At 36.2% G+C, this 27,133-nt stretch overlaps 1 protein-coding gene and 1 long non-coding RNA gene across 10 annotated transcripts in view; one reads left to right on the top strand and one right to left on the bottom strand.

Moving 5' to 3' along the window:
- The window catches only part of ARID4A (AT-rich interaction domain 4A), a 67,086-nt gene extending 40,538 nt beyond the window's left edge, over positions 1-26,548 (bottom strand). For 3 of the 4 annotated variants that reach the window (XM_041758023.1, XM_041758021.1, XM_041758024.1), the window contains exons 1-11: positions 26,371-26,548; positions 25,216-25,274; positions 22,915-23,025; positions 20,924-20,989; positions 19,830-19,920; positions 12,074-12,153; positions 11,701-11,795; positions 9,888-10,020; positions 5,227-5,306; positions 4,244-4,320; positions 3,709-3,875 (exon numbers count right to left, since the gene is read on the bottom strand). In XM_041758023.1, the coding sequence (XP_041613957.1) occupies positions 3,709-3,875; positions 4,244-4,320; positions 5,227-5,306; positions 9,888-10,020; positions 11,701-11,795; positions 12,074-12,153; positions 19,830-19,920; positions 20,924-20,989; positions 22,915-23,025; positions 25,216-25,221 (906 nt within the window). In that variant the 5' untranslated portion in view covers positions 25,222-25,274; positions 26,371-26,548. Of the gene's footprint in view, positions 1-3,708; positions 3,876-4,243; positions 4,321-5,226; positions 5,307-9,887; positions 10,021-11,700; positions 11,796-12,073; positions 12,154-19,829; positions 19,921-20,923; positions 20,990-22,914; positions 23,026-25,215; positions 25,275-25,381; positions 25,503-26,370 lie in introns of those variants that run through there. The other variant, XM_041758022.1, reaches the window with a different exon arrangement.
- Positions 26,549-26,923: 375 nt separating this feature from the next.
- LOC121492832 overlaps positions 26,924-27,133 on the top strand; it is a 36,069-nt gene continuing 35,859 nt past the window's right edge. For 4 of the 6 annotated variants that reach the window (XR_005988312.1, XR_005988314.1, XR_005988315.1 and 1 more), the window contains exon 1: positions 26,930-27,114. This is a non-coding gene — a long non-coding RNA (uncharacterized LOC121492832). Of the gene's footprint in view, positions 27,115-27,133 lie in introns of all 6 variants that reach the window. The other 2 variants (XR_005988313.1, XR_005988311.1) reach the window with 2 other exon arrangements.

Here is a 27,133-nt window from a genome sequence, read left to right on the forward strand (position 1 = left end):
ATTCCAGTTTCTATGAATAAAAAACCACAAGCACTTATGACTTTTATAATAGTGGAATATAATCAATCTAAGCAACAGATAAAATAGTGATCCCTAGAAAATTCAGTTTGGAGAAATGGGTATCAGTATTTCCAAGCAAAAAAAGAGCATTCTTATAAAAATTCACTAAATTCTTATTTTCATTACTAATTATGAAATTAGAAGAAATTTCTGAAAGGGCCCAACACATAATGCTATATAGATCAAACTAAAAGGACAAAAGAGGTGCAACTAGTCAAATTCCCTTTAATGTCTTCACCCATTCACTTTATCCTTAGACAACTCTCCTACATTCATCCAGAATGTATATAAGGAGTAAATGAATTAACTGACATCATGACTTATATTTACATGGACTTTTCAATCAATTTCAAAGCTCAAAAGGAAATCAGTAGTATCTTTTCTAATACAAAATTTTCTTAACAAAAGACATTTAGTAATACCCACAAAAATATTCTCCAGGGCTTATTTTCAATATAATTACCAACAGGTTAAAATTTATAGTCATCAATATAGATTGGACCTACTTCCTGTCAGACTCTCAAGTCTTTTCCTACCCAGTAACAGTATGAAACATATTTCTTGCATTCCAATCCTGACCTACCAATGCTTAGGAATTCAAAATAATATTAAGTTAAAAAAGATGATCCTCCATGGTAAAGCCATGAATCTCAAATCTTACTTAGGCTATTTTAGGGTATTCAAAGCATCAAATATAAAAACAATGTCCACTGTCCATTAGCACTGCAGAAGTATCTAACACTTGTATGATTCTACTGCATAAAATTTACAAACATCAAATGATAAGCTAAAGTACTGTTATAGTGGTTTTCAGAATGTTAAAGACCTTTTTATCATTATAAAGCCACATTAAATTTTCATGAAAAGCATAGCATTATTACGTTTCAGGGAGAATATGATCTACAATGTAATACCACAGCTTAGCCTCACCTATGTAGTAAAGGCCTGTAATGACTAAGCCAGGTAGGCCCTGTCTTATCAGACTTTAATTAATTTTATACCATATCCACTTTTTTTCCTTTGTTACATATAGACTAAACTGCTTTTCAGTTTATCAGTACATTAAATTTTTAAAAATTACTGTTCAAGATAAATTAGAATGATTCAGCAACTAAGTCTTAAATTCAAGAGCAAGAGATGCAGCTGAATTTTTTTTTTTTCTAAAGCAACCAGAATCTCACTCAAGAAATCTACCTCTATGGCCAGAAAAAAAGAGGAATTAGTTTCTGTCAAGTAATTCAATAAAGAATATGCTATGAAACTGATCATCTGGAAAATAATTTAAATTAACAGACAACTCAGTGACTAAATGTTGTTAATTCTGCTTTTATTTTTCAGTAGATAAAAAGCATTCTTTTTCAACTTATATTTAACAGGTTCATAATTTAAGTAACACATTTTAAGATGATACTATCCCTTACAAAGATCCTTACATTTTTTAATTTCTTTACTTATTACCTGCAAACAATAGGTAACAGAGCTTGCCTCTGTTCTTCATTCCTTTTTACTAACATTTACTAACAGCTTGAATAAAATGCTATGATTTTTATGAAATTAATGGCTATAATAAGAACACTATTTACTATTTACTATTTTATATCCATCTTTTCCAACCTTACTACAAAGCTCTTTTTACTCTCTTTGTTTAAAATTTCAGGGTTTGCTTTTTGGGGGGTGGGGAGTAAAGAAAATGCATTCTAAAAGGGACACCAATTAAAACTATTAGCAAAAATAATCTTTTTTCAATATTTGGCAGTATCAGATCCTAACTAATGCTAATTCTCTAAAAAAAAAAAAAGCAAAACCAGTCTGCAACAGTTCACACCCTGAAAATGTGGCCTATTTACCCTGAAAACATATAATCTATAAATAAATACATATAAAATACAAAAATCACATTTAATATTTAGACTCTAAATCCTGAATTTTGCCAAACTGTCTCATCATCATTTTCATTTCAAAATCTACCTTGTTTCAGAAAAATAGCCTTCATCCTCTGATATTCTAAAAATAGACTCCTACTGTCTCTTTTACAAGAAACAATTACGCTTGCTTATGAGTTCTATCATTATTAGCCACATCACCAACACCTAAAATTCTTATTTAACCCCGTTTTTGGCAATCAAAATGGTAACTAAATATATTTTAGAAAAAAAATCTTACCTATATGCTGCATTTTCTTTCAAATGCAAAATGGTTAGATTCCCCTTCTACTTAATCAGTACAGTGTCTGAACATTTTTCAGTCTGACTTGCAAATATTTGCTTTCCCTCTTAGGGCATAGCATCCGCAGGGTTATACAGCACTACTTACATTCTCTTCCACATAAAAATCAGACATTACATGAAAGGAAAAGAAAGACAGCCCATTTCAAAGCATCTGGCAAACCTCCATTGGCAACCTGCCAAGCCTCTGCTAAACCTTCCTGTCTTTCCGAGCATGCTCACTTAAAACCAACAGCACGTTACTATGGCAACTCTGTAGGCAGCCTGTAAGTATGAACCGCCATTCTGATTTCAGAGTGCAAAAACCAAATACTGCAGGGGAAGTAAAAGGAAAGAAATATCGTATGCTCTTCAACACATACAAGTATACTCATTTCATAAATTCGTATTTGTATAAAACAGAAACAAGCATTCCACGTTTTCCAAGCAAATATTTTTCATGCTCAAATAAGGTCTTCTTTTTGGTAAATTCATTCTCTTTGTCTGCCCCTAGGTCTCTTTACCTCATAACAACCAAAAATATACTGGACAGTTTGCCCACTTGACAAAACACTGCTGAATAAACAGACAACAATATTCATATATGCTATTATGTGGTAGTCTGAATAATTTCCTACAATTATAGGTTTATATCCTAAATGACATAATATCACCAAAAAATCATTAGCACTTATAAAAACAATCTCTTCTATGACTTATCAAACTACCAAGTGAAATATTCCTTCAGTTTGGATAGGATTTTTTAATCCCCACTCTCCTTGAGATACTGTGCAATATCTGAAAGAAGTGAAGTTTCCAAGTTCAGAAAGACCAGATCGGGGTTCAAATCCCTGTACTCCACATTTGAGTTATAAAACCTTAGCAAAGTTACTTAACCTTTGTGACTTTCACTTTCCTCACCTTTAAAGTAGGATAATATCAGTTATTCCACATGGCAACACTTTAGATGAGTTAACACATGTAATATACCTAAAAGTTACATTTCTTTTCTCCAATGTTATTTGGAAAGTTTGTACTTGATTAACCTGAAAAGTTCTTTGTACATTTTTTTAATTTTTAAAATTTATTTGACAGAGAGAGGAAGAGAAAGAGAACACAAGCAGAGGGAGTGGCAGAGGGAGAGGGAGGAGAAGGTACTCGATCCCAGGACCCCAGGGATCATGACCTGAGCTGAAGGCAGATGCTTAACGGATTGAGCCACCTACGCGCCCCTCTTTGCAACCTTTTATCTGCTAAAAAAATTAGTTCTGGTTTACCCACTAAGTTAGAATTCAAAGAGTCCACCATCCCCCAATCAATTTGAGCTAGAAAAAAAACAAACAAATAATAAAGGACATCTAAATGAGGGAAAATATACAAAGGCACTAATTTTTATTTTAGAGTATTAAATGTCTTTATGTTACAAATGTAAAATTTCACCTACCACCTCTTCCTCTTCCTTTTTGGCCTCCTTTTCCTTCTCTTCATCATTTTCTTCAGCTGGACCATCTTCATCATCACTACTGGATGATTCAAGAATTTCACTTATATCCATTTTCCAATTATCAGGAACAATTCTAGTTTTTAAGAAGATGCTTGCTTTCTGCAGCCCTAAGAATGAACAGTTATGGAATTAGCAACATAGAATAATAGTATAACATTCAGAGTCAGAAGATCTGGACTCAAATTCAGCTGTCCCTTATAAAATGATACAGTAGACATCAACATATCTCATTCATGTTATATTAATGTTTATTACTCTAAAACATACTCTTACAAATATTAATAGTAAAACATGAAAACTTAAATATTATAAAATATTTTACCTAGCCATTAAAAAACAGCCATCAAATCAGAATAGATATTAACTCTAAGCAATTAAAATGGCACCAAAGAATATTCAGTCTTGGTTCAATCACTATTTGCCATTTACACCCACATCATGAAATAATGAATGGATTGATTCAGTCCTATTTTACCTGGTTTAGCAGAGAGCTCAGATTCAGGTAGATTGAGAATATCTACTTCCTTGATATCCTTTCTTGCTATAGAATAACTAATTATAGAGAAAAATAAAGGAGAGGGAAACCATTATTAAATAAACATTGTCACTGAAATGATTAACAAATAGAAAAACATAAACTTCAAAATCAAAATAATTTTGGCACATAAAATGTTTTTAAAAGACCATGTATATCCTAATCATTAATGAAGGGCAAGAGGTAATGTAGGCAAAGTGAGTATCTTAATTCTTAAGATTTCATCTATTCAAAATACACTAATCAAAAGGCCTCACATTTTTAATATTTTAATTTATGCAACCTTCTCACAAACAGTATGGGGTAGATTATATCAGCATGATATTTTCCTTATGGAATGAATATACAATGTCCATTTCAATCTGTTTCTTAAATTTACTATTCAGTTTAGTAAAAAATAAAAATAGGTGATATTAAAATATTTTTATCACTGTAAGATATATTAAATTTTCTACAGAGAATTACGTTCATACACACACACACACGCACATAATTTTTTTGTTAACATCCTTTTTGGGAAACAAAGCAAAGCTGAGATTAAAGAACGTTTCTAAAAATGTGACTTAATCAGAAAAACTGTCAAAATAATTATTTTAGTAATATTCTAAGAAAATTCTATGAAAATTTCATAGTTCAAATTATGCAATAGTACACAAATAAAAATACCAAATATTTATAATTGAAGAAACAACCAATACCATGCTTTATAAAACTTTTAAATGTTATTTTCACATATTATTATTTAGTTTTTACATAAAAATTTTCAGGAAATAACTTACATTACAAAAGTAAAGCATATTATGTAATGATTTCTCAGTCCATGAAATGATCAGACTTTTAAAAATAAAGCTTGGACTGTGGAAGAGTCTATCGCTTAGGGGTTCATTTTCTTTTTCCCAATGTAACACTATTAAGTGACTCACAATTTAGAATCGAGAAATGATCGAACTAAACACTGGTCTTTTTTCACTGTGATGTCATCATTACAGCTGGGTGATATTACCTGAAATATAAAATAAGAACAGATTGGTTCCTAATTTCCCTTGCTCAAAAAATACATAATTTTTTGAAAAGAGTAATTCTGGATTCCCCCTCACTTCTCAAATGGATTATATTTTGTAAGAAATAGTTTCATTGTCAGTAATTTCCACTATCAATGAATTACTTAAAAAAGAAGGCTGCCTTGTAATTTTTATTTTAGCATACTGGTTTTCTAGATATTTAATTTATTCAGTCATTAGATTGTACAATGAATAGTTAATACAATATAAATTACACCGTGACCACCACTTTAAAAATTAGGATTTATTCTAACCTACATAATTCATTTATTGTCCAAAAGTAAAACATAAGATCTGTGATGAAAATTCAGCATGTTATAGTTTTTTAAAAACATTTTATTTATTGAGAGAGAGAGAAAGAAAGAGAGAGAGAAAGAGAGAGAATGTGAGGACGGGGGAAGCACAGGGAGAGGGAGAGAATCTCAGGCAGAATCCACACAGAGCGCCGTGCCCAACTCAGAGCTCAATCTCATGACCCTGAGACCAGGACCTGAGCTGAAATCAAGAGCTGGACATTTAACTGACTGAGCTACCCAGGCACTCCAGCATATTATAATTTTTTAAAAATACACTTCAATCAAGATCTATTTTGAGGGGCACCTGGGTGGCTCAGTGGTTGACTGCCTGCCTTCGGATCAGGTCATGATCCCAGGGTCCTGGGATTGAGTCCCGCATCAGGCTCCCTGCAGGAAACCTGCTTTTCTCTCTGCCTATGTCTCTGCCCCTCTCTCTGTGTCTCTCATGAATAAATAAAATCTTTAAAAAAAAAAAAAGATCTATTTTGAAATCTGCTATTTGTTCAAAAGAAACACCTAAATTCTAAAATAAACACCTAAGTTCCCTTTCTTACCAAAGTATTAAAATTTTTAGTAATGAAAACAAATCAAAGAAAATCTGAGTAAAGAACTTTTTAATTTCTTAACTTTTAAAAACAAATGCCTTCACATTAGTAAATAGCTAATCTCTAGACATTCTCTATAGCACTTAATATTAAAGACCACTAATACACTGCTAAAATTTACCTGCTCACAATCACCCCTAACACCAGCCCCTCTGCTACAACCTAGCACCATCCACAGAACTTTATGCAATGATAGAGATGTTCTATATCTGCACTGTTATGCATGTGAAATGTGGCTAGTACAACTGAGAGAACTGAATTCTTGATTCTATTTAATTTTAATTGTTACATTTAAATGTAAACAGTCACTTAGGATCATGGCTCTCATATTAAACAGTATTTATCCAGATAATTAAAAATTCTTGGCAGTCAGGACGCCTGGGTAGCTCAGCAGTTGAGCGTCTGCCTTTGGCTCGGGGCATGATCCCGGGGTCCTGGGATCAAGTCCTACACTGAGCCTGCTTCTCCCTCTGCTTGTGTCTCTGTCTCTGCCCCTCTCCCTCTGTGTTTCTCATGAATGGATAAATAAAATCTTTAAGAAATAAAAGTAAAATAAAATAAAAATTCTTGGCAGTCATACCAGCTGTCTTAACATCAGATGGCATTAAATGATTATCTGTTTGTTAGGTGCTGGTCACCACTATACTAATAATAGAGTTGTGTCTGTCCTTAAGGAGCTAACAGAATAATGGAGAGATAAACACAAAAAGAACACTATGGAGGATAAGTATAGAGATATGAAAACACCTAGGAAGAAGACTTAAACCAACCCAAGGATGGAAAAGGTACGGTAGCAAAGGCTTAAGGTTAAGTCTTAAAGGAAGAACAGGCTCAGTCCAGGACTAATTACCTCACCTGTGAACCACTAAATTGGCCTCCAAATTGATTCCTGCCATTCCTAGTCTTTCCAACAATCTACTCAACATACTATTGTACCTCATTAACATTCCTAAATATGCATCTCAAATAGTGTTACTGGAAAATTCTATGCAGAATTATAGCCACATTCCTTAACTGAACTTTTAAGTACCCTTCTGCCCTAGATCCCAATTATCTTCCCAGTCTTATTTCCTATGATTCCCTTATTCATATCTAATATTTAGCCAAAATGGATTCCCAGAGCAAATAGTTCCACGAACAAACCCCTTGCTTTTCTGCTCTTTCTTATCTTGTTCCCTCTAAGAAAGTCCTCTAAAGCAGCTCTACTTAACTAACTTAAAATCCATCAAGGCTCAGTTATAAAGCACCAGCTTCATGAATGCTTTTCGGATTTTCTTTTTATACATGTCATCTCTCAGGACAAGGAATCCTAATGTTGAACATATATTACATCTTATATAGTTACTTGAATTATTCTCTGCACTAAATTACAAAATTATCAAACATGAGATTGGTGTCTTATCTTTTCTATATCACCTGGCAAATAAGAAGTCTGTTGAGTAAATGAAGGAATTAAGGATTTTCAGACTTTTCTCACGTAATCTATTATATGTAGCATTTTTTTTAAAAAGATTTTATTTATTTACTCATAAAAGACACATCGAGAGAGGCAGAGACACAGGCAGAGGGAGAAGCAGGCTCCATGCAGGGAGCCGGATGCGGACTCGATCCCAGGACCCAAGATCATGCCCCGAGCCAAAGACAGCCACTCAACTGCTGAGCCACCCAGGGATCCCTATACATAGCATTTGAATAACATATTTATGTGCACAGAAAAATCTTTAAAAAAATGCCTTCGGTTCTTTAAAGGATCTAATTTGGGACATATCTTGTGCCAATGTTGTTATTGGAGATATATGTAATATCAAAATTGAAAATTCAGAAAATAAAATTCAGAGAAGGGACATAGTTATGTTAGAGGGGCTAGGGGAGACTGCAGAGAGGGTATGACTTGAGCTGAACTGTAGGACATTTAAGAGGAAAGGAAAAGGAGAAAATGGAGACAGGTATAACCAAGTATTATGGATTCCTTTCATGAAATAATTTTCCTGCCTTTTTTTTCATTCCTTCCCCGAGTAAGCAAAGATTAGATTTCCCTACCAACCATCAAGACTTGCCATTTCCAAAGTTTAGGTGTATCATTCCTTTCCCCAATACTTCCTGTCCTACTCTAGTGTCTGTACCAAGTTTTAAAAAATGATACAGGGGCACCCTGGGCAGCTCAGTTGGTTCAGCATTCAACTCTTGATATCCGCTCAGGTCTTGATCTTAGGATCATGAGCTCAAGCCCTGTACTGGGCCTCATGATGAGCATGGAGCCTACTTAAAAAATAAAAAGGGCTGGGATCCCTGGGTGGCGCAGAGGTTTAGCGCCTGCCTTTGGCCCGGGGCGCGATCCTGGAGACTCAGGATCGAATCCCACGTCGGGCTCCCGGTGCATGGAGCCTGCTTCTCCCTCTGCCTGTGTCTCTGCCTCTCTCTCTCTCTGTGTGACTATCATAAATAAAAATTAAAAAAAAAAATAAAAATAAAAAGGACTACTTAAAAAATAAAAAGGACTATATAATTTTTAATTGCTATGTAATCTCTTGCATGTAAACAAGATTCTTGAGAGTAATGTGTTACAAGATTCATCTTTCTCTTTCTTCTAAGGAACTTACAACTGAATTCACTGCATATGCTTAGTAAACACTAATTTAAAGCAAGAGTATAGGGCAGCCTGGGAGGCTCAGTGGTTTAGTGCCACCATCAGACCAGGGTGTGATCCTGGATCACACTCAATCCAGGATCGAGTCCCACGTTGGGCTCCCTGCATGGAGCCTGCTTCTCCCTCTGCCTGTGTCTCTGCCTCTCTCTCTCTCTGTGTTTCTCATGAATAAATAAATAAAATCTTTAAAATATAAATAAATAAATAAATAAATAAATAAAACAATAAAACAAGGGTATAAAGGTTTAGAAAAATGAAGTATTTTACATAGGGAGCAGTTAAGAACCTGAATACAGAGCATACACTGAAAATGGGAAACAAAGGGCTAGGATGGCCTCAAATATTCATCTAAAAAGTACAGAATTGATCCATTAGGCAGTCAGTGAAAGTTTGGTGGGGTTTTCTCGAGAATGTGACTATCATGATTAAATCAGTATTTTAAAATTGATTTCTCTATAAAAGTTGCTTCTAGAAAAATAGTCTGAATTTAGCAAAAAGTTCAGGAATTAAATTGAGAACTTAGAGGTAATTACCATAAATCAAGTGTAAAATAATAATACAAATAGAGTAAAAAGAGACCACTGGACATATTTTGAAGGAAGAGCTGAAAGATCCTAATTAAAAAAAAAAAAAGAAGAAAGAAAGATCCCAATAAATAACTGGTTATACAAAATAATAAGAGAAGACAGTGAAGTATGTGGGACCTAAGTACAGTTGCTCAATTTTGCAATAAAATCTAAATTAAATTTGTATAATACTTTCAAAATATTTTAAATGCTTTTGAAAAATCCACATTAAACAAATATTTTATTTATTTATTTATTTTAATTTAAACTAAACTTCATGCCCAACATGGGGCTTGCACTCACAACCCGGAGATCAAGAGATGCATGCTAAACCAACTGAGTCAGCCAGGTACCCCCTTAAACAAGTATTTTAAATGGTTGATAAATTCAGCAAAGAATTCCTACTTACCAAAGCAGGATACCAATCAGTCTTCTCAGATGTAGATGCCACACTTACAACTTTTCCTAATAACTCATCATTGAGACGTCGCTTATCTTCATCTTCCTCCTCACTACTTTCTTCTTCCTTTTCATCTTCATTACTAAAAGTCAGAATAACTCTATCAGGATCTTCATATAAGCCATTGTTGAGAGAGTCAGAGTGGTGTGAATTTAACATGTACAATTCAATTTCTAATGAAGATTACTTCAGACTAGTAGTGTCTTCATTCTTATTGAAAATGTTTTGTTTTTTTTTAAAGATTTATTCATTTATGATAGACATAGAGAGAGAGAGAGGCAGAGACACAGGAGGAGGGAGAAGCAGGCTCCATGCAGGAGCCTGATGTGGGACTCGATCCCAGGTCTCCAGGATCACGCCCTGGGCTGCAGGCAGCACTAAACCGCTGCGCCACTGGGGCTGCCCAAGAACCATTCTTATTGAAATTGAAGAGATCGATAACTTCTCTAGTCCCAAAGTAGTCCATGGTAACTCTGAGTCCTTGTCACTAAATGAATGAGTATTTGGACTCAGTTCTTATGTCAACCAGCAACTGGGACTGAAAAGCCTAATTATGTTACCATGAAGTACCTTCTGTGCCAGATATGTTTTTTTCTTTTTTAAAGAGACTGTTCTTCTACGTTTTACATATGCCAGATGCCAGGTAATGTAACTCTCATTTCCTAACAGGTTATGAAAAGTCTCATTAAGAAACATGTGAGGGTTTAACTTAAGTTACCTAGACAATAAAATAAGCAGACAAACCTATATATATAGTATGGAAAAGTCTACTAAACTGGCCTGTACTCTTCAAAAATGTTAAGGTCATGAAAAGACCAAAAAAAAAAAAAAAAAAAAAAAGGCTAAAGAACTTTTCCAGATTAAAGGTTTAAGAACCATATAAACTAAATGTAATGCATGGTCTTGGATTGGATCCTGGATTCAGGGGATACTTATCAAGGCTACTATTAGACCAAGTAGCAAAATTTGAAATATGGATTATATATTATTACATAATAGCATTCCATTAATGTTAAATTTTCTGAATTTGAAAATATACTGATTACATAAGAGAATTTCCTTATTCTTAAAGTGTTTAAAGGTAGGTCTGACGCTTGCAATATCCTCCCATATAGTCTGGCCAATTAAAATTACCACTAAATAAAAAATAACTATAATATGTACCTACAGAATGAATGATAAAGCAATTGTGCCAAAAAATTTAAGCAATTGTGCCAAAAAATTTAAACAATTAGTGAATTCAGATGATGAGTATATGAAAGTTTACTTTTTTAAAGGATTTATTTACCTTTAGACCAAGTGAAAGGGAGAGAGTGAGAACAGAGCCCAACATGTGGCTCAATCTCAACCCTGAGACCATGACCTCAACTAAAACCAAGAATCAGACACTCAACTGACTGAGCCACCCAGGTGCCCCAAAAGTTTATTGTATAGTTTTTAAGTTTGAAATGTTCTTGAAATAAAAAGGTTAAAAAATATATATATACTCACTTAAAATAGAAAAAAAAACATTGTATCAATTAAGGAATTTGGCAAAGTAACTCAAGACAAAAACAGCCTTTTTGAAACAGGAGTTGTGAATAATTCTTGGACAAAGTTATGGGAATAATTAAAAACAAGATCTGCTCAAGGTAAAATGCCTAACATAAGGATACATGATACTATGGAAAAGATACCTGAACAATTAATTTTAGCCATCCTAGAAAAATTGTTTGTTCAATGTTATAATAATTGTAACATTACTGTATATGAAAACACTCACACAGGAAGAGAGGACCTCCTTCCTCTGTTTGTCTTCTTTGCAATTACTGGAGTTCCAAAATGCTCTGGATTTGTTAAGGGAAGCTGGTCAAGTGTCTAGATAAGGAACAACAGACAAATTAAATCACATTTTACCTTGACATTGACCTTAGAAGTTTTTCTTTAAACTCTTTTAAGATTTTATTTATTTATTCATGAAAAACACAGAGAGGCAGAGACATAGGCAAAGGGAGAAGCAGGCTCCCTGCAGGGAGCCCAATGTGGTACTTGATCCCAGGACCCTGAGCCAAAGGCAGATGTTCAACGACTGAGCCACCCAGGTGCCCCAACACTGGAAGTTATTCAACCCAGAAAGCCCATCCAAGTCACCCTACCTCACTCTCAGCAAAATGTCTCTCTCCTTTTAGGCAAAGTGAAGTGCGTCTCAGTGTTCTCTCATCACCATCATCAAACACTACAATAAGCAAGACATACCAGAGAATTTATGCACAGTAAGTAAAAACTCCACTGCAGAGGATGCTATTATTGCTATTTATTTAGGGCTTAATATTTATTTGTAAGAACATTATTTGTTATTTTGCAAAACTTTTTAAAATGAACATACTACATTTTTCATTCTGTAGCTGCCAAACAGATGCAGGTTAAATGACTGCCCTCAAATGCTTATTGTGTATCCATTCACTTGTTCAATTTCTATCACTACAGAACCACCTTCTTGAAACCATCAGCAATCTGGTCAGAACACAGATTATTAAATTATCTTTAATCCTACAAGAATGAGCAAAAATCTGGTTTTAAAAAAAGTATTATGAGTTTGTTCCCAGCAGTTATCAATGAAGTATCTCTAACTTCCAGAAACTATTTGCCTTCAGGTCACGCTTCTTGGATTACTGGACTCTTCCACTTATTTAAATGATAATTTTCTATAGTAGAAATACTGGCTGCCAAATTCTAAAGTCATAAGATTAAACTCTTTCTTTTTTTTTTTTTAAGATTTTATTTATTCATTCATGAGAGCCACAGAGAGAGAGAGAGAGGCAGAGATATGGGCAGAGGGAGAAGCAGGCTCCCTGCAAGGAGCCCGATACGGGACTCAATCCCAGGACCCCGGGACTATGACCTAAGCTGAAGGCAGATGCTCAACCACTAAGCCACCCAGGTGCCCCTAAACTTTTTTCTTTTCCTAGAGGAGGATATAAGAAGTGTAGAAATAAAGGTTGAAACAAGGAAATATCAGAAAGATGAAATGGTTTTTAATTCAAAAATCAGTTATAAATGCACAGAAGCTTCCTCAAAAGCTTTTATTTTTCCTACATTTAAAAAATATCATACTACATGGTAACTTTTTTTACATATTTCAGGGAAATGGGGGCAAGGATTTAACATTTTATCACTTTTATTCTCCATATAACTAGCTATTTATTTTTATAGGTTTAACTTTTCAGAAATGTACTCTTATTTTAACATCTAACATTTACAAAGTTTATTAAAAAGAAAATGCTCTCAAAAGACACCTGATTGCCCAGCATTATGAAGAAATAAAACATAAAAAGATGGAATCCTTACCTCAGGTACTTATAATGCAAAAATCAATAAATGTTTGTGTATCTTATGAAAATAACATTTACACAGGAAAGCATATGCACACAAAAATAATTAAGATTTAATCCTAATATTCATAATTCTAGCTGTTTTTTCATTGTAACAGAGTTAGTGTTAAAGGGAAATTCTACATCACTTTGCTTTAATAATATTTAATCATATACCTATTTTTCTCATGCTAAGAACTTATGTGTAAGAGCACTCCACTTCTTCAGTATTAATCTACCTCAGTCAGTTCTTGTCTTAGACTAAAGACATCTAGTTTAAATTCTCTTACATGCAGGAGCCAATGCAGAGAAAATGAAAAGTTCCTGAAGCACATATTCAGAGAACCATAATGTTGCCACAAGAGGAGCTGTGTTATACACTGTCAACGATGCAGAAATTAATGACCACCTGCAGACACAATGACAGGATAAAACACAACATCCTCCAACAATTACATTACTAATCTACACGTGATTAACAACGCTCTAAACATTTGTAATCAAATTACGATTCATAAGGTGTCCTCAGGTCTAATAAATAAACCACTGTTCTTTTAAAATTTCAAGATCACAAAATTATTGTACCAAACTTAAAATAATTCATGTATTAATATCTGTAAGTATATTAAATAATAGAACCTTAGAAGTTCCAATTTTCCTTAATGCCTACAATATGAAAAAGATGTTAACAATGGATATACACACTCATGCAGTTAAGTGGAGGCATGAGGAAAGAAAATGAGACTATAAGACTAATCGATAATATCGAATTTATGCAACAAAATGTTTTCCACAATGTTTCATCATTAATCAATGGCAGCCCCAAATCAAATGTTCTGATGAAAAATTAACAGTATCTTTAGCTTTTTTTTTTTAAATAATCACTTTGAAATAAATCAGATTTTTTAAGGGAAAAATGCATTTCACTTCAACATACTTTATCATGGATAGAAGTAATGTAAGAACCAAAAACAACTTCTCAAAGGGAACTGTGGTACCAACAACAATTTTACAGTTTTTCATAGGAACACTTACAACGTTAAGTGAACAAAGAGAAACAATTAAAATTTTTAAATTTAGTAATTTTAAATTATTAAATTTATTTTTTAACACCTAAAACTATAAAAAGGTATGTATTTAAGTATTTCAAACAAGTTTGGTTTTTTTTTTGTTTCGTTTTAACTTCAAACAAGTTTGAAAAGCTATATAACCATTCAAAATTTTCTGAAAGACAGAAAACCCAACAACAGTCATGACATCCCTGATTATCAAAATCATGAGGAAGTTCCACCGATATGAAGCATCCTCTCAAACTTTAATATTAGAAGTATCATATTAAGAACAGCAAAACTGCAGGCATTGAAGAGTGACTCTGGCAATTTGATGAGTGAAATAAGTAACTGGTGTATATAGTAAATTTAGTTCTTTTTAGTTCAAGATGTATACTACAGCATGCCAAGAGTGAAAAACCCAGACTATAAGAATTTAGTGATTCGGGGATCCCTGGGTGGCTTCGCAGTTTGGCACCTGCCTTTGGCCCAGGGTGTGATCCTGGAGTCCCAGGATCGAGCCCCAGGATCAAGTCCCAGGATCAAGTCCCACATCAGGCTCCCTGCGTGGGGCCTGCTTCTCCCTCTACCTGTGTCTCTGCCTCTATCTCTGTGTGTGTCTATCATGAATAAATAAATAAAATATTAAAAAGAATTTAGTAATTCTATGAAATGTTTTATACTCGCCAAAACTGGCATCTGAATAGACTATTGTTGCAGAAGAGTACAAAAGTGATATCGCTAGGGGTGCCTGGGTGGCTCTAGGTTAGGCATCTGCCTTCAGTTCAGGTCATGATCTTGGGATCCTGAGATTACCTGGAGATGGGGAGGGCGGTGTCCCTGCTCAGCCTCTCCCTCTGCTCCTCCCCATTGCTGTGCTCTCACTTTCTCTCTCGCTATCTCTCAAATAAATACATACAATCTTTTTTTAAAAAGTGGTATCTCTATTATTATATGTTACATATAGATACTAAAACTTAATTTGAGGAGAATGATAAAGCTAATGTTGATCATACTAGACAAAACAATGCCTATGCAAATAAACACACAAAGCCTAACTCTAAACTGTTAGAATTAAAAGAAACAAAAGAAACAGGGATCTAACTACTAAATACAAAAGCTCTACCTGTGATTGTAGCACTGTTAGATGCTGGAGGATAGTAAGATAACAGTAAATTAGCTAATTATATCTTTGGAGAGATAAAGTTATCACTTATTAAGCTTCTATCATGTCCTAATCCTCACAACAGCCTCTGCAAGGGAGGAATCACTGTGCTTCTTTTATAAATAAATGGAGAATCAGAAGGCTGCAGTTTCGTTAGGGAGATCAAAATGCATAATAAAGAGGTATGAAGCAGAGGCATAAAATGAGCACAAGAGGGGCACCTAGCTGGCTCAGTCAGTTAAGCATCTGCCTTCAGCTCAGGTCACGGTCCTGGGATTGAGCCCTGCATCGGGCTCTCTGCTCAGCAGAGAGCCTATTGCTCCTTCTCCCTCTGCTATTCCTCCTCCTTGTGCTCTGTCAAATAAGTAAATGAAATCTTAAAAAAAAAAAAAAAAAAAATGAACATAGGAGAGAAAGTCAAGAATTTTGACTTTACAAAAAAATATTATACCTGTGTAAAGCAATTATAATACTCATATATATACATATATATAATTTTATGTTCATACTTCACATAATAGAATATTTTAAAATTACATATCTTAGGTATAACCAATGGTTCTGTTACATAAAATCATCTGTGATACAGAAGTCCCTCTGCAACCAAAGTCAAAAACTCCAGAAATTAGCACTCAAATGTATAATGATATTGACAAAATATCATAAGAATGCTAATTCTTATGGAAGGCCATTTAAATAAGTTAAAGTGTATTACAGGAACGGATAGATTTCTGTTTGCTTAGTACTTTTTTCTTAATTATTTTCTAGTCAGTGGAATAACCACCTGGTTTTGAAAACATTTGTGGTCGAATTGGTTTTTAAAAGTCTTGTCATAAGAGGTTCTAAATTAAAAAGCCTTATAAGAGGTTCTAAATTAAAAAGCCTTATAAGCCTGCAGCACTTTCTACATAAGTCAGTCCTTTCACCAGTTTAATCCAAACCTCTTCTACTCTAGAACTTCCATGAGATCTGAACCAACTGACATACAAAACATAACTATAAGGCATGAAAAAATCCTGAGTCTTAAAAAGCATTTGTCACAAAAAAACATAATCAAATAGATTTTATTTTTTTAAGATTTTATTTAATTTTTTTAGATAGTGTATACATAATTTTTTTTAGATAGTGTGTGTGTGTGCAAAGAGGGAGAGAATCTCAGGCAGACTCCATGCTGAGTACAGAGCCCGACACAGAACTCAATTTCATGACTCTGAGATCATGACCTGAGTGGAAACCAAGAGTCAGATGCTTAACCAACTGAGTAACCCAGGCACCCCATAATCAAATAGATTGTAGTGTAAAATTTAATAGATTATATATGTGCATATGCATTTTATACGTAAATTACTAAAATTAATAATAATTCTGTCCTTTACATTTTCCCATTTTTCAAGTACAATGTGGTTTTTAAGACTTTTTAAATTTATTTATTCATGAGAGACACAGAGAGACAGAGAGACAGAGGGAGGCAGGGACACAGGCAAAGGGAAAAGCAGGCTTCATGCAGGGTGCCCGACGTGGGACTCGATCCTGTGACCCCAGGATCATGCCCTGGGCTGAAGGCAGTGCGAAACCACTGAGCCACTCGGGCTGCCCATCAATGTGCTATTTTTATATTCCAAAAAAGGGAAAGATGAGTAGTTTTAGAACATGTTATTGACAGCTGTATCTACCAGGAGTTAATGGCAACATTCAAGTGAAGATACAAATTCCAATCCTAATTTTGATACTTTTTGAATGACCAGAAGGATAACTATACACTTTCATGTATCACAGGCTCCTTTCCATTCTTGCAAAGATAAGAACTGAGAAATGAATGAACTATGCTAGGAAGCACTGTTTTATGATACAAAGAGGAACTATTTCCAAGGCTCAAAAAAAACGAAAAAGATCCATAAACTGGAGCTATTTATTATTCAACATTAGAGGAAAAGGTATTATTAGATTTTTAAAAATTAGGTTATATTAGACCTATAATCTCTTTCAAAATTGGTTATTTAGCTATCATAGGAAAAACACATATTATATATTATCAAACTCATTAGATAACTTTTGATCACCAATGATCATATAGCCCTTTTTAGAGCCAAGCCAGTAGGATGGTATCCTCTTCTTTCATTTTTAATAGTCAAATTTTGAGGTCTCTTAAAATAAAAAATTGATATGGAGATCATTAATACTTTCTAGAACTTTCTGATCCACCTATATAATACTTCAATAGAAATTAGAAATCAAGAAAAATTTCAGAAAAAAGGAATTAAACTCAACAGATAGTAATCACTCAATTAAAGAAAAATATAGAAGGCACGGGACCTGTGAGAGAGGACACATTTTATTTGACATCTTTTAACCTCATTATACTTAATTCATTCTTTATATGGGCTACATCATTCAATACCTAAATATTCATTATAGCAGAACACTATATTGAACATACTTAAAGTGAACAGTGCTTTTTAGCATCTTAAATTTTTTAGGTCACTTGCTATCATTACACAGATGCAAAAAACTTAAATATTTTGAACATTTCTCCTGAATAAGTCTCTGTTTCTCCAAGTAGTGACTATTTTACTAAATGTGTACTACCTGCATTAAATTCACCCAATGTAATTATAAAAAGAAAGATTCTTGGGTTGCCATCCCCAGACCTATTAAATTGAAGAGATTAGAAATCCTCAAATCCTCATTTTTTAAAACAAGCACCAATGATTCTTATGTACACTAATGCCTGATACACGAATTACATGCAATTAAGATTCTAAGATCTTTCAGAACAAGAATTATACAATTTCTTCTGTAATTACCTATCATAGAAAATCACCATAGAGAATGCTCAGTAGCAACTAGCTTTTAGAATGCTAAAACGCCATTCATATAGAGGATAAAGATCTGCTATTCTGGAGTGCAGAAGCCCCAAATGCAAAAACCTGAAAAGTTATCACCTCTGCAGATGCATAAGCATTGTATCAATAAAACTGCACAAGTACTATCAATGCAACCTTGATATCAAATACCAAATAGAAAGCAATACAAGTATTTGAACATGCATTATATAATCTTCCACAATTTTGCATATATGAATGCCTATAATTTTTACCACTAGTTTAATATAGTAAAATTGTATTTACTTGATCTCTAACAGTTAACATTAAACTTAGTTTTTAAATCTCTAGCAACTACCAACAGCCACAACCAAGCTTCCTAAAAATACGTAGTTCAGAATAACAGCACCGATGTGAACCAACACCAATTTCTAGGAGGCCCAAGAAGAATAAAAATAGTTAGAAAACAGTAGTTACATACAAGAAATTGGTACTACTAATAGAAGCCACAGAGTAAGACACAGGAAGTAGAATTTTTAACCAAAGCATGTTCTTCACAGCTTCAGTAATTTGCCTGAAAATGAATGATTTTTACCCAAAGTAACAAATCACGTAAAAAAAGTAAACCTACAGGATCAAAAAAAGTAAACCTATAGGATTATTTCTTTTCCTTCATGAAGGAAACCACACTATAATTACACCACTTATACCAGACATAAATGTAAAGACCAAAAAATGTTATAGATGTTCAGATTAAAACAAAAGGCTGGATGTTATCCACAGGACTGTGTTGAATGTACTGAGATGTGGAAATGTTAATCATTGCTATTCTCAATATAATGACAGCAACTATATACTGCATTTAGGTTTTAGCTTACATGTATTAAGTCACTTGTTGCTGCTCACTAAAATAAAGTTTTTTTAAAGCCAGTGTAAGCTTATGTAGGGAATGTTAAGTATGCATTCACATTAGTAGCAAATATATCTTTCCTGAAAGGTGTTATGGAGACTTGACGAGACCAAAAATCAAAACTTAAGCTATGATCATCTAGATTTGAATCTACTCTGGCCAGAATTTCTTTACTCTTTAAATTCTGTGGTAGCATCTATATTACCTTATGCAAAACAGGTAGCAATATAATAAAAGATTGCAACTGTACAATCTTAATCGTAATTACAGGAAAAGTAAAACAGTCTGATTACTTACAATACTAACTTGTATCGACTTTCTAATGGAAGAAAATAACCATATAATTTGATGTTCTTGAAAATAAATAATCTAGGTAGCCTAAAAAAGAAATACATTCTTGGATGAAATAGCCACAAGTGATCAAAGAGGTAATTATTATTTTTGTTAGCAGCAGATGTCATTAAAATTTTAGCCAACTATATCCAGTAAACTGACAGAACACATATTTCTCTGCCAACATGATTCACTATATACTTATAAAATAAAGGTATATGGAACTCCAAGTTAGGTCCTATGTATTAAATTAACTACTTACCCACAGTATACCAACTAGCATCTGTCAACTTGCTGATAATGGCCTCCTGAAAGGATCCATCAGATGTCCTTGTTTCAACAATAGCTCCAACCTAAAACACAGCATCAAAATTTCATTACCAAAACAAAACAAAACAAAACAAACCCAAAATTTCATTACCAAATTTAAAGAAACAAAATCACTCCCAACTATATGACCTGGATTAAAAAGAAAAAATATCTATGATAATTCTACCATACATTCACATAGATCTTTATCATTTATAGTGTTGATATATTTATCGTGCAATTTGAATGCCAAAACGCTTTGGCACAAGTTAGTTATTATTGCCCTTATTTTACACATTGAAATTGTGGATCAGATGAGATGATAAGAACCCAGATTCTTAAACCTTACTTCAGAACTTCTGTACTACATCACACTGCCTTCAAGGAAACTGTGCAATTTAAGCATAAAAACCGTAAGAGCAAGACTAGCTTTAATTTTCTTTCACAGAAACACTGAATATTGGATTCAGCATTCATATTTAAGGGATCTTTTAGACAAAGGTTCACCTGGAGAGAAGTGGATGGACCAGCTGACCTTCCAGCTTCAGATATTTCAGTATATCAGATATTAACCGAAGCGGTACTCTGACATAACAAAGATTACATAAACAAATGGCCAGAAATGGAACAAACACAAAATAGGTACCCACTAAACTGAATTATGGAGGCAACATACTTACTTGGTAAGTTAGAACAACAGAAGATTCATCAAAGTTATGATACTAGTATATTACTTAGCAGGCTAAATATTTCTAACAATGAAAAAAAAAGAGGCATTCAAGATTTCAAAACAAAAAGTAGCTGAAAACTCATGTTTATATATACTAAGTTACCCTCTGTAAGATGATTTTTCTTTTTTTTATTTATCTTTCTAAACTAAGGATACAGCCAGTGTAATATAATTCATTACAACATTTCATTTGTATTTTTGTTTCCTGATTAGCATTCTTATAAATTTTAAAACTATCTACAAATGTAAAATTCAATAATTTATGCTATGTATTTGTGATTTATCATTACGGATTTTAAACTGCAGAACATACGTACTCTTAAAGGACCCTTTACTTGGTCATCTTGCACCAATTGTGTAGTATTATCCTGTTTCAGGAGTACCTGGAAAACATTTTTGCACAGTAATTTGTATGTTACTTTTAAAACGACATGTTTGTGATGTCTTTAATCTATGCGTTTTTAGCATCCTGTGCTTACTTCTGTTTTAATACTTACTACACTGTCTTATATTTATGTTTATTGTCTCTGTCATTAACTGTGAGCTCCTTGAGGGCTAGAATCCTTTTTCATCACTATATCTCCACCAATTAGCAAATGTCACTGAATATTATAGGCACTTCATAAATGTTTGCTGAATTAATGAACTATACAGGATTTATAATTTGTAGTGATTATTGTAAAAGTTTAAAACTGCCTTCATTGTTTCTTATCAACAAGTTATAAAAGGTTCCGTCACAAAGTATATAAAAAAAACAGTATCAAACTTTATTGACCACACGCAAGGTAGACAAAACCAGAACACTGTTGGTCCTTAATAAAGTAAACCTAAGTAATCATGATATGCAGTTCAGTTACAAATAAGTACTTTTTACTTTAAATTCTCCCAAATATACAGTGTAATCATTCATGTAGTGCAAGTACCCAAATACGAAAATTGAAATTCTACATAATATATGTTTAAGACCTCCCCAATCACTGTACTGATTTAAATAAATGTATCAAGAGCCACAATATTAAAAAGTTTAAATTCTCAAAGAAGTCCAAGTAAATATTTAGTAATCAAATCTCACATAGCTGACACGGTAAAAAGGCCAAATGAAACAAAAAAGAAATATCAAATTATATTGTAACAATACGTTAAAAATTTCACCAGCAGTTCAAAATTTAAACAGAAATCGTATAATAATCATGGATACAACACAAATCATACTCTTCTAGTTCAGTAGTTCTCAAACTTCAACATGCAGCAGAAACTCTTGAAAGGCCTGTTAAAAAACAATCACTGGACTCTCCTCCCAGAGTTTCTAACTCAGTATGTCTGGGGTCTGGACCTGAGAATTTGCACTTCCAACAAGTTCCCAGATGAGGTTGATGCTGCCAGTCCAGGGCCACACTTAAGAGAATAACTCCTCCAGTTCATTTATTCATTCACCATATTTTGAGTGCCTACTATATATCGAGCACTACTCTAGGCACTGAGGATAGAACAAGTCAAACATTTCCTCCTTTTATGATGCTTAATTCTTGTAGGAAAAGATCAGATATGGAAGTGGAAAGCAAATTACAAAACTGAAAGTACAACATGATCCAATAACAACAACAATAATAATAGTGTTATGGTAGGCACTGTACAGTATCTGACAGACCGTATCAAATCTCTGTGGTGTAGTATCAAAGAGGACATTCATCAACTTTATTACATAGCTCAGTAATGTTAGAGATGTTTATAATAAGATTATACTTGTAATCCAAGTAAGATTATTAAAAACATTTATAGGAAAACTACTGGACAGACAAAAATATTAATAGTAGCTTCTGAGAGTTAAGCTATGGGTATTAATCCTTTGGTACTTTTCTGTATTTCCAAATAATGTACAGGAATAATGTGGTGACTTTTTTCTGGTCATAAAAGCATCTTAAAAATAAAATTCTTAAATCATCTTTAATACTGCCTTGAACACAATTTCCACTATATTATTTTTCCTAATCACTTGAAATTGTCTCTACCTGAACATTATGAAAGAGAGGAAAATAGATCACAACCTAAGTAAGTGTGCCACAACAGCAGAGAGCCAAATAAAAGGAAGTCTCATAAATATGGTATTTTCAGAGAAGCATTTTGGAATAACTTCTCATTTTGAGTTCTTTATTTCTTAATGTGCTTTCCCTATAGATTTGTATGTAACAGTGCTTTCACCTAATAATGAGTCAATAAGTGAAGTAATGATTCAGTAAAATATTGATTTAAAGTCTCCCCTTTTCCAACTCTCTTCAATCCAGGTTGCATTAAAAGAAAAAAAAATTACCTTAACTTTTACCAGCCTTTTCACAGTCTTAATTTTTGCCTCACAGAAGGCACCTCGGTACTTGGCACTGACGTCAGTTCCCACTGTCAGGTAGGCAGGCTCATCCGCCGCCTGATGAAAGAACATAAAATGTGAATGTCACTACTACTTTTCCCTCCTCCAACTTCAAGCCTCATTAAAAGGTTCTGTATTTAAAGTAGTAAAAACAGGGGATCCCTGGGTGGCTCAGCAGTTTTAGCGCCTGCCTTCGGCCCACAGCATAATCCTGAAGTCCTGGGATCGAGTCCCACATCAGGCTCCCTGCATGGAGCCTGCTTCTCTCTCTGCCTCTCTCTCTCTCTCTCTCTCTCTCTCTCTCTCTCTCTCTGTATCTCTCATGAATAAATAAATAAAATCTTTAAAAAAAATAAAGTAGTAAAGCCATTAATATTGTTTATGAACATTATTAATAATTTGGAAAATACCCCTAAAGCAATTACATTCCTTTACTACATAAACTATATCCTGACAACAAAAAACACTTTAAGTTGTAACTGAGAAGTACCAGTAAAGACATATGTTAATCTTCAGATACAAAATGTTTCAACAATTCTATAATTTATGAAATGAACATATTTTAAAAAAACAAACGGGGCACCTGGCTGGCTCAGTTGGTAGAGCATGTGACTCTTGATTTCAGGGTGGTGAGTTCAAGCCCTGTGGTGGCTGTAGAGCTTACTTGAAAAATAATAACACAAAATATTAAAAAAAAAAAAAACCTCCAAAACCAGAAAAGGCATATTCACAGTAAGTGTCCCATAAACATTAAGGTATTTACTTATGGCCTAAAAATTTTGTTTTCAAATTAAAAGAAATACTGCTGTTAAGATTAATGCTAACAATACCTAGTTAAACGTTTATTGATATAGCTCCATTAAGGCAGTATTTTTTTGGATACAGTATAACTGCACCAGATAAGAAATGAAGCTAATCCTTTCGTCACATAATAAATAATGTGCATAAGGAGACCATTATTTGGGGGAATCATTGGCTAAAAGCTACATTAAAGAAAACCTAAGTCTAAATTCAGCTGATAAATGCAGAGATACGAACTAACGGCTCAAAACTTGATGCTGTACCTAGTTTATCACAGTAATCTTTTTGGTATATAAAATAAAAAGTTTTACCAAAAAACATCTACTCTTAGCAAACAGCCATGATCAGAATGATACACTGAAAGAGGGAATTTCATTCTACCATTCATTTTGATCTTGACAGTAACAGAATGATTGTTATTCTAAGTTTGCCATTTTACCTATTATTTTTTTCAAAAGTTAAATGTATTCACGTAGGCTCGATTCAATATTGCTAAGTGCAAAGGTAACAGTGTACACTTCAGAAATGACACTTTTGAGTAGAAAATGACTTTTCATTTTCCAATAAGTTTTCCCAAGTAACATTAAATAAGATAATGTGTCATTTCCTGGAGATAGAGAAAGTTTGGAGAAATGCTGTGTTTCAGAGTTTAATATGCTGAAACAGTAAATGAGTAAGGAATCAAGTACCTTTTCAAATTAGTGCATTTCCGAATAACGCAACTCAAAGAGCAACACTTTGGCAAAAAATATCTGACCTGAAACATTCAATGCCACTGCACTAACACAATGCTACAACTTCCTTTCCCTTTAAACATCACAAAAGATGTCTGCTCTATTAGCTATCTTCAGAAGAAGATAACTTTTAGGTTGAATAGAGGTTTTAAAATATTTATTATAATGACTGAACTAAAACAATAGTTTCAGTTCACCTTCAAATATCTTAGCTACAGAATGTTTCACAGAAAAAACGATATCTCCCTTACACAATGCATATATATATATATATATATATATATACATATACATATATATTCTTTCCTTAGCAAATCCTACTGGCACGGAGGAAGAAAAAAAAATTTTCAAAAAAAAAAAAAAATTCCCCCAAAGAACCAAAACAGGACGAAAGCTTTACTTCTGCAAAGGTTGTGCTGCCAACACAGGAAGTGTTTAAAAATACTAGCCCAATGGACAACAATGGAAAGGCTGGTGCAGCCTTTCCAAAGTGCTAACTGCTTCAGAGAGGGGCCGGACTGACTGCATTAGACACAATGATCATTTCTCACCCTTTCAACACGTCCTCAGTTTCAGAAAGCGCTGCTTGGGTAGAGGAATCAATTGTGAGTAGGGGAAAAAGAAAAAAAAAAAAATGACATTCCACAGTACCAGCCTCACGACAAGCAGTGTCCAGGGCACGCGGTTCCAGAGGAGCGCCGAGTCCCCTTACCTTCATTTTTACTGGCGATCTGTGGGGTTCCAGCTCCACGAGAGCTCGCTCCTCCGTCGCTAGAACCGCGGGGAAGGGAAAGACAAGCACAGAATCAGTCAACAGAGGGGAGCGACCCAAGGAAAGAAAGTAAACAAACGCCAGCGGGGAGGGGCAGCACCCTCACCAGCGGAGGGACAGGATCCCCCGGAGGACAGCCAGGGACGCGGGAGCCGAGGAAGCAGCGAGAACCCCTCGGGCGCCAAAGGGCAGCCCGCTCCTCCCCGAGTTCGCCAGCGGCCCACCGCGCCCCCGCCGCGCTCGCCACTTTGACCCGAAACGCTCAACTTGGAGCCCCGGCACCGAGCGCTCTGGGAGAGGGCCGGGGGCCGTCCGGGCTGCCCGGCTGCCCCCCCAGGCAGGGGCGCCGAGCTCCCGCTGCCTCCCCGCCCCCCCCGCCCCGACACCCCGACTTCGGCCCGCGCCCCGCCTCCGCCGCTCGGCCCCCTCGGCCCGCCCCGGGCCCGCGGTGGCGGCAGCGGAGTGTCACGGCGCCATTGCTATCCTTCCTCCGCTCTGCACCATGTCAGAAAGGAGAAGCGCTCCTTCGCCGAGGGGGCAGGGGCCGCGGCCTTCAGCCCGGAGGCGCGAGAGTGAGGGGAGACCCGCGCGAGGCGGGGGGCTGGGGGGGGCGGAGAGGGGAGGAGGAGGGGAGGTGGCCGGGAGAGGGTGTGGGAGGGGAGGGGAGCCGCACAGCGGCAGCCGCCGCCTCCTCCCCGCGCCCGCCTCAACTTTTTGTACAGCCCGGAGAGGTACCTGCCCCGGCCCCTCTCGGGTCCTGCCACGGACTCCGGCGGGGAGGACGCGCCGCGGAGTTGGGGGCCGGCTCCCCCGAGCAGCCCGCTCCTCGCCGCGCGGAAGCAAACTTAGCGGCGCGGCCAGCCCCACAGCCATTTTCCCGGGGAAGCGGCCGAGGAGGCGGCTGCGCCGGCGGTTCCTGCAGCTGCCGCGGCTGCTCCACGCCTCGCCCCTTCCCCTGCGCTCGCCGCACCGCTTGCCCAGCACCCCCGCCCCACCTCCGAAGCTCCCAACTGCACCGGGACCCCGGGCAGCGGCACGAGCTGCTGCTGCCGCTCCGTCCGCTCAGTATCCCCCACTCCCCTCCTCCCCACCTACCAACTGCGGGCCAAGTGCGCGCTGTCAGCCCCCGGGTCCTCCGCCCCGCTGACCCCCGTGGGCCCCCGTCCGGGCAGCACCGCTCCCGGCCGCGGCGGCAGTTCCTGCGCCCAGTTCCCCACTCGCCCGATTTACTGCCACAATCCACCAAATAACAAGCTGTTGAGCAGACTCGCTTCTACACGAACTCCCATTGGCTGCCCATGACGCCGAAGAGCTTCGGATTGGAGCTCGCTCCCTGCCGTCCTCATTGGATGCAGCTACGAAACTCCACGGATTGGTGCGAAAAACAGCAGGTAGGACATCGTCCACTTGTGATTGGCTGTCTCCGAAGGCTCACGTTACTGGAGAATCGCGTGTTGAGTAAGCAGGTCCTGAAAAACGATTGGCTGAGGAGACTCCGGATGTGCTTGACTGAGCACTGATTGGTAAGATGAGGGGTCAGGAAGAGCAGTCCGGCGCGAGGATTGGCGGCGAAGTGTCCCATGGAAATCGAACCCGGAGCTGCGGCCAGGATTTGCACGGGGGCGGGGCAGGGCCTCTCCAAGGCGCCTGCGCTAAGCCGGCTTGTCGGCGCCATTTTGTCTGAGCGGTGGCGGTCGCAGCTCTATCGCATTTTACGTTTCTGGCGAGGAGAGACCCGGGTCTCTACCCCGCAGAGGCATGTGAGCGCGGCACCTCTCCGCCGTTGGCCCCAGGACAGCACCTAGCGAAGGTCGGAGGAGTCGCGGACCTTTCAAAAAGGTCGGTTGGAAGCTGCGGG

This window comes from Vulpes lagopus, chromosome 6 (assembly GCF_018345385.1).
Source record: "Vulpes lagopus strain Blue_001 chromosome 6, ASM1834538v1, whole genome shotgun sequence".
Taxonomy (NCBI): domain Eukaryota; kingdom Metazoa; phylum Chordata; class Mammalia; order Carnivora; family Canidae; genus Vulpes; species Vulpes lagopus.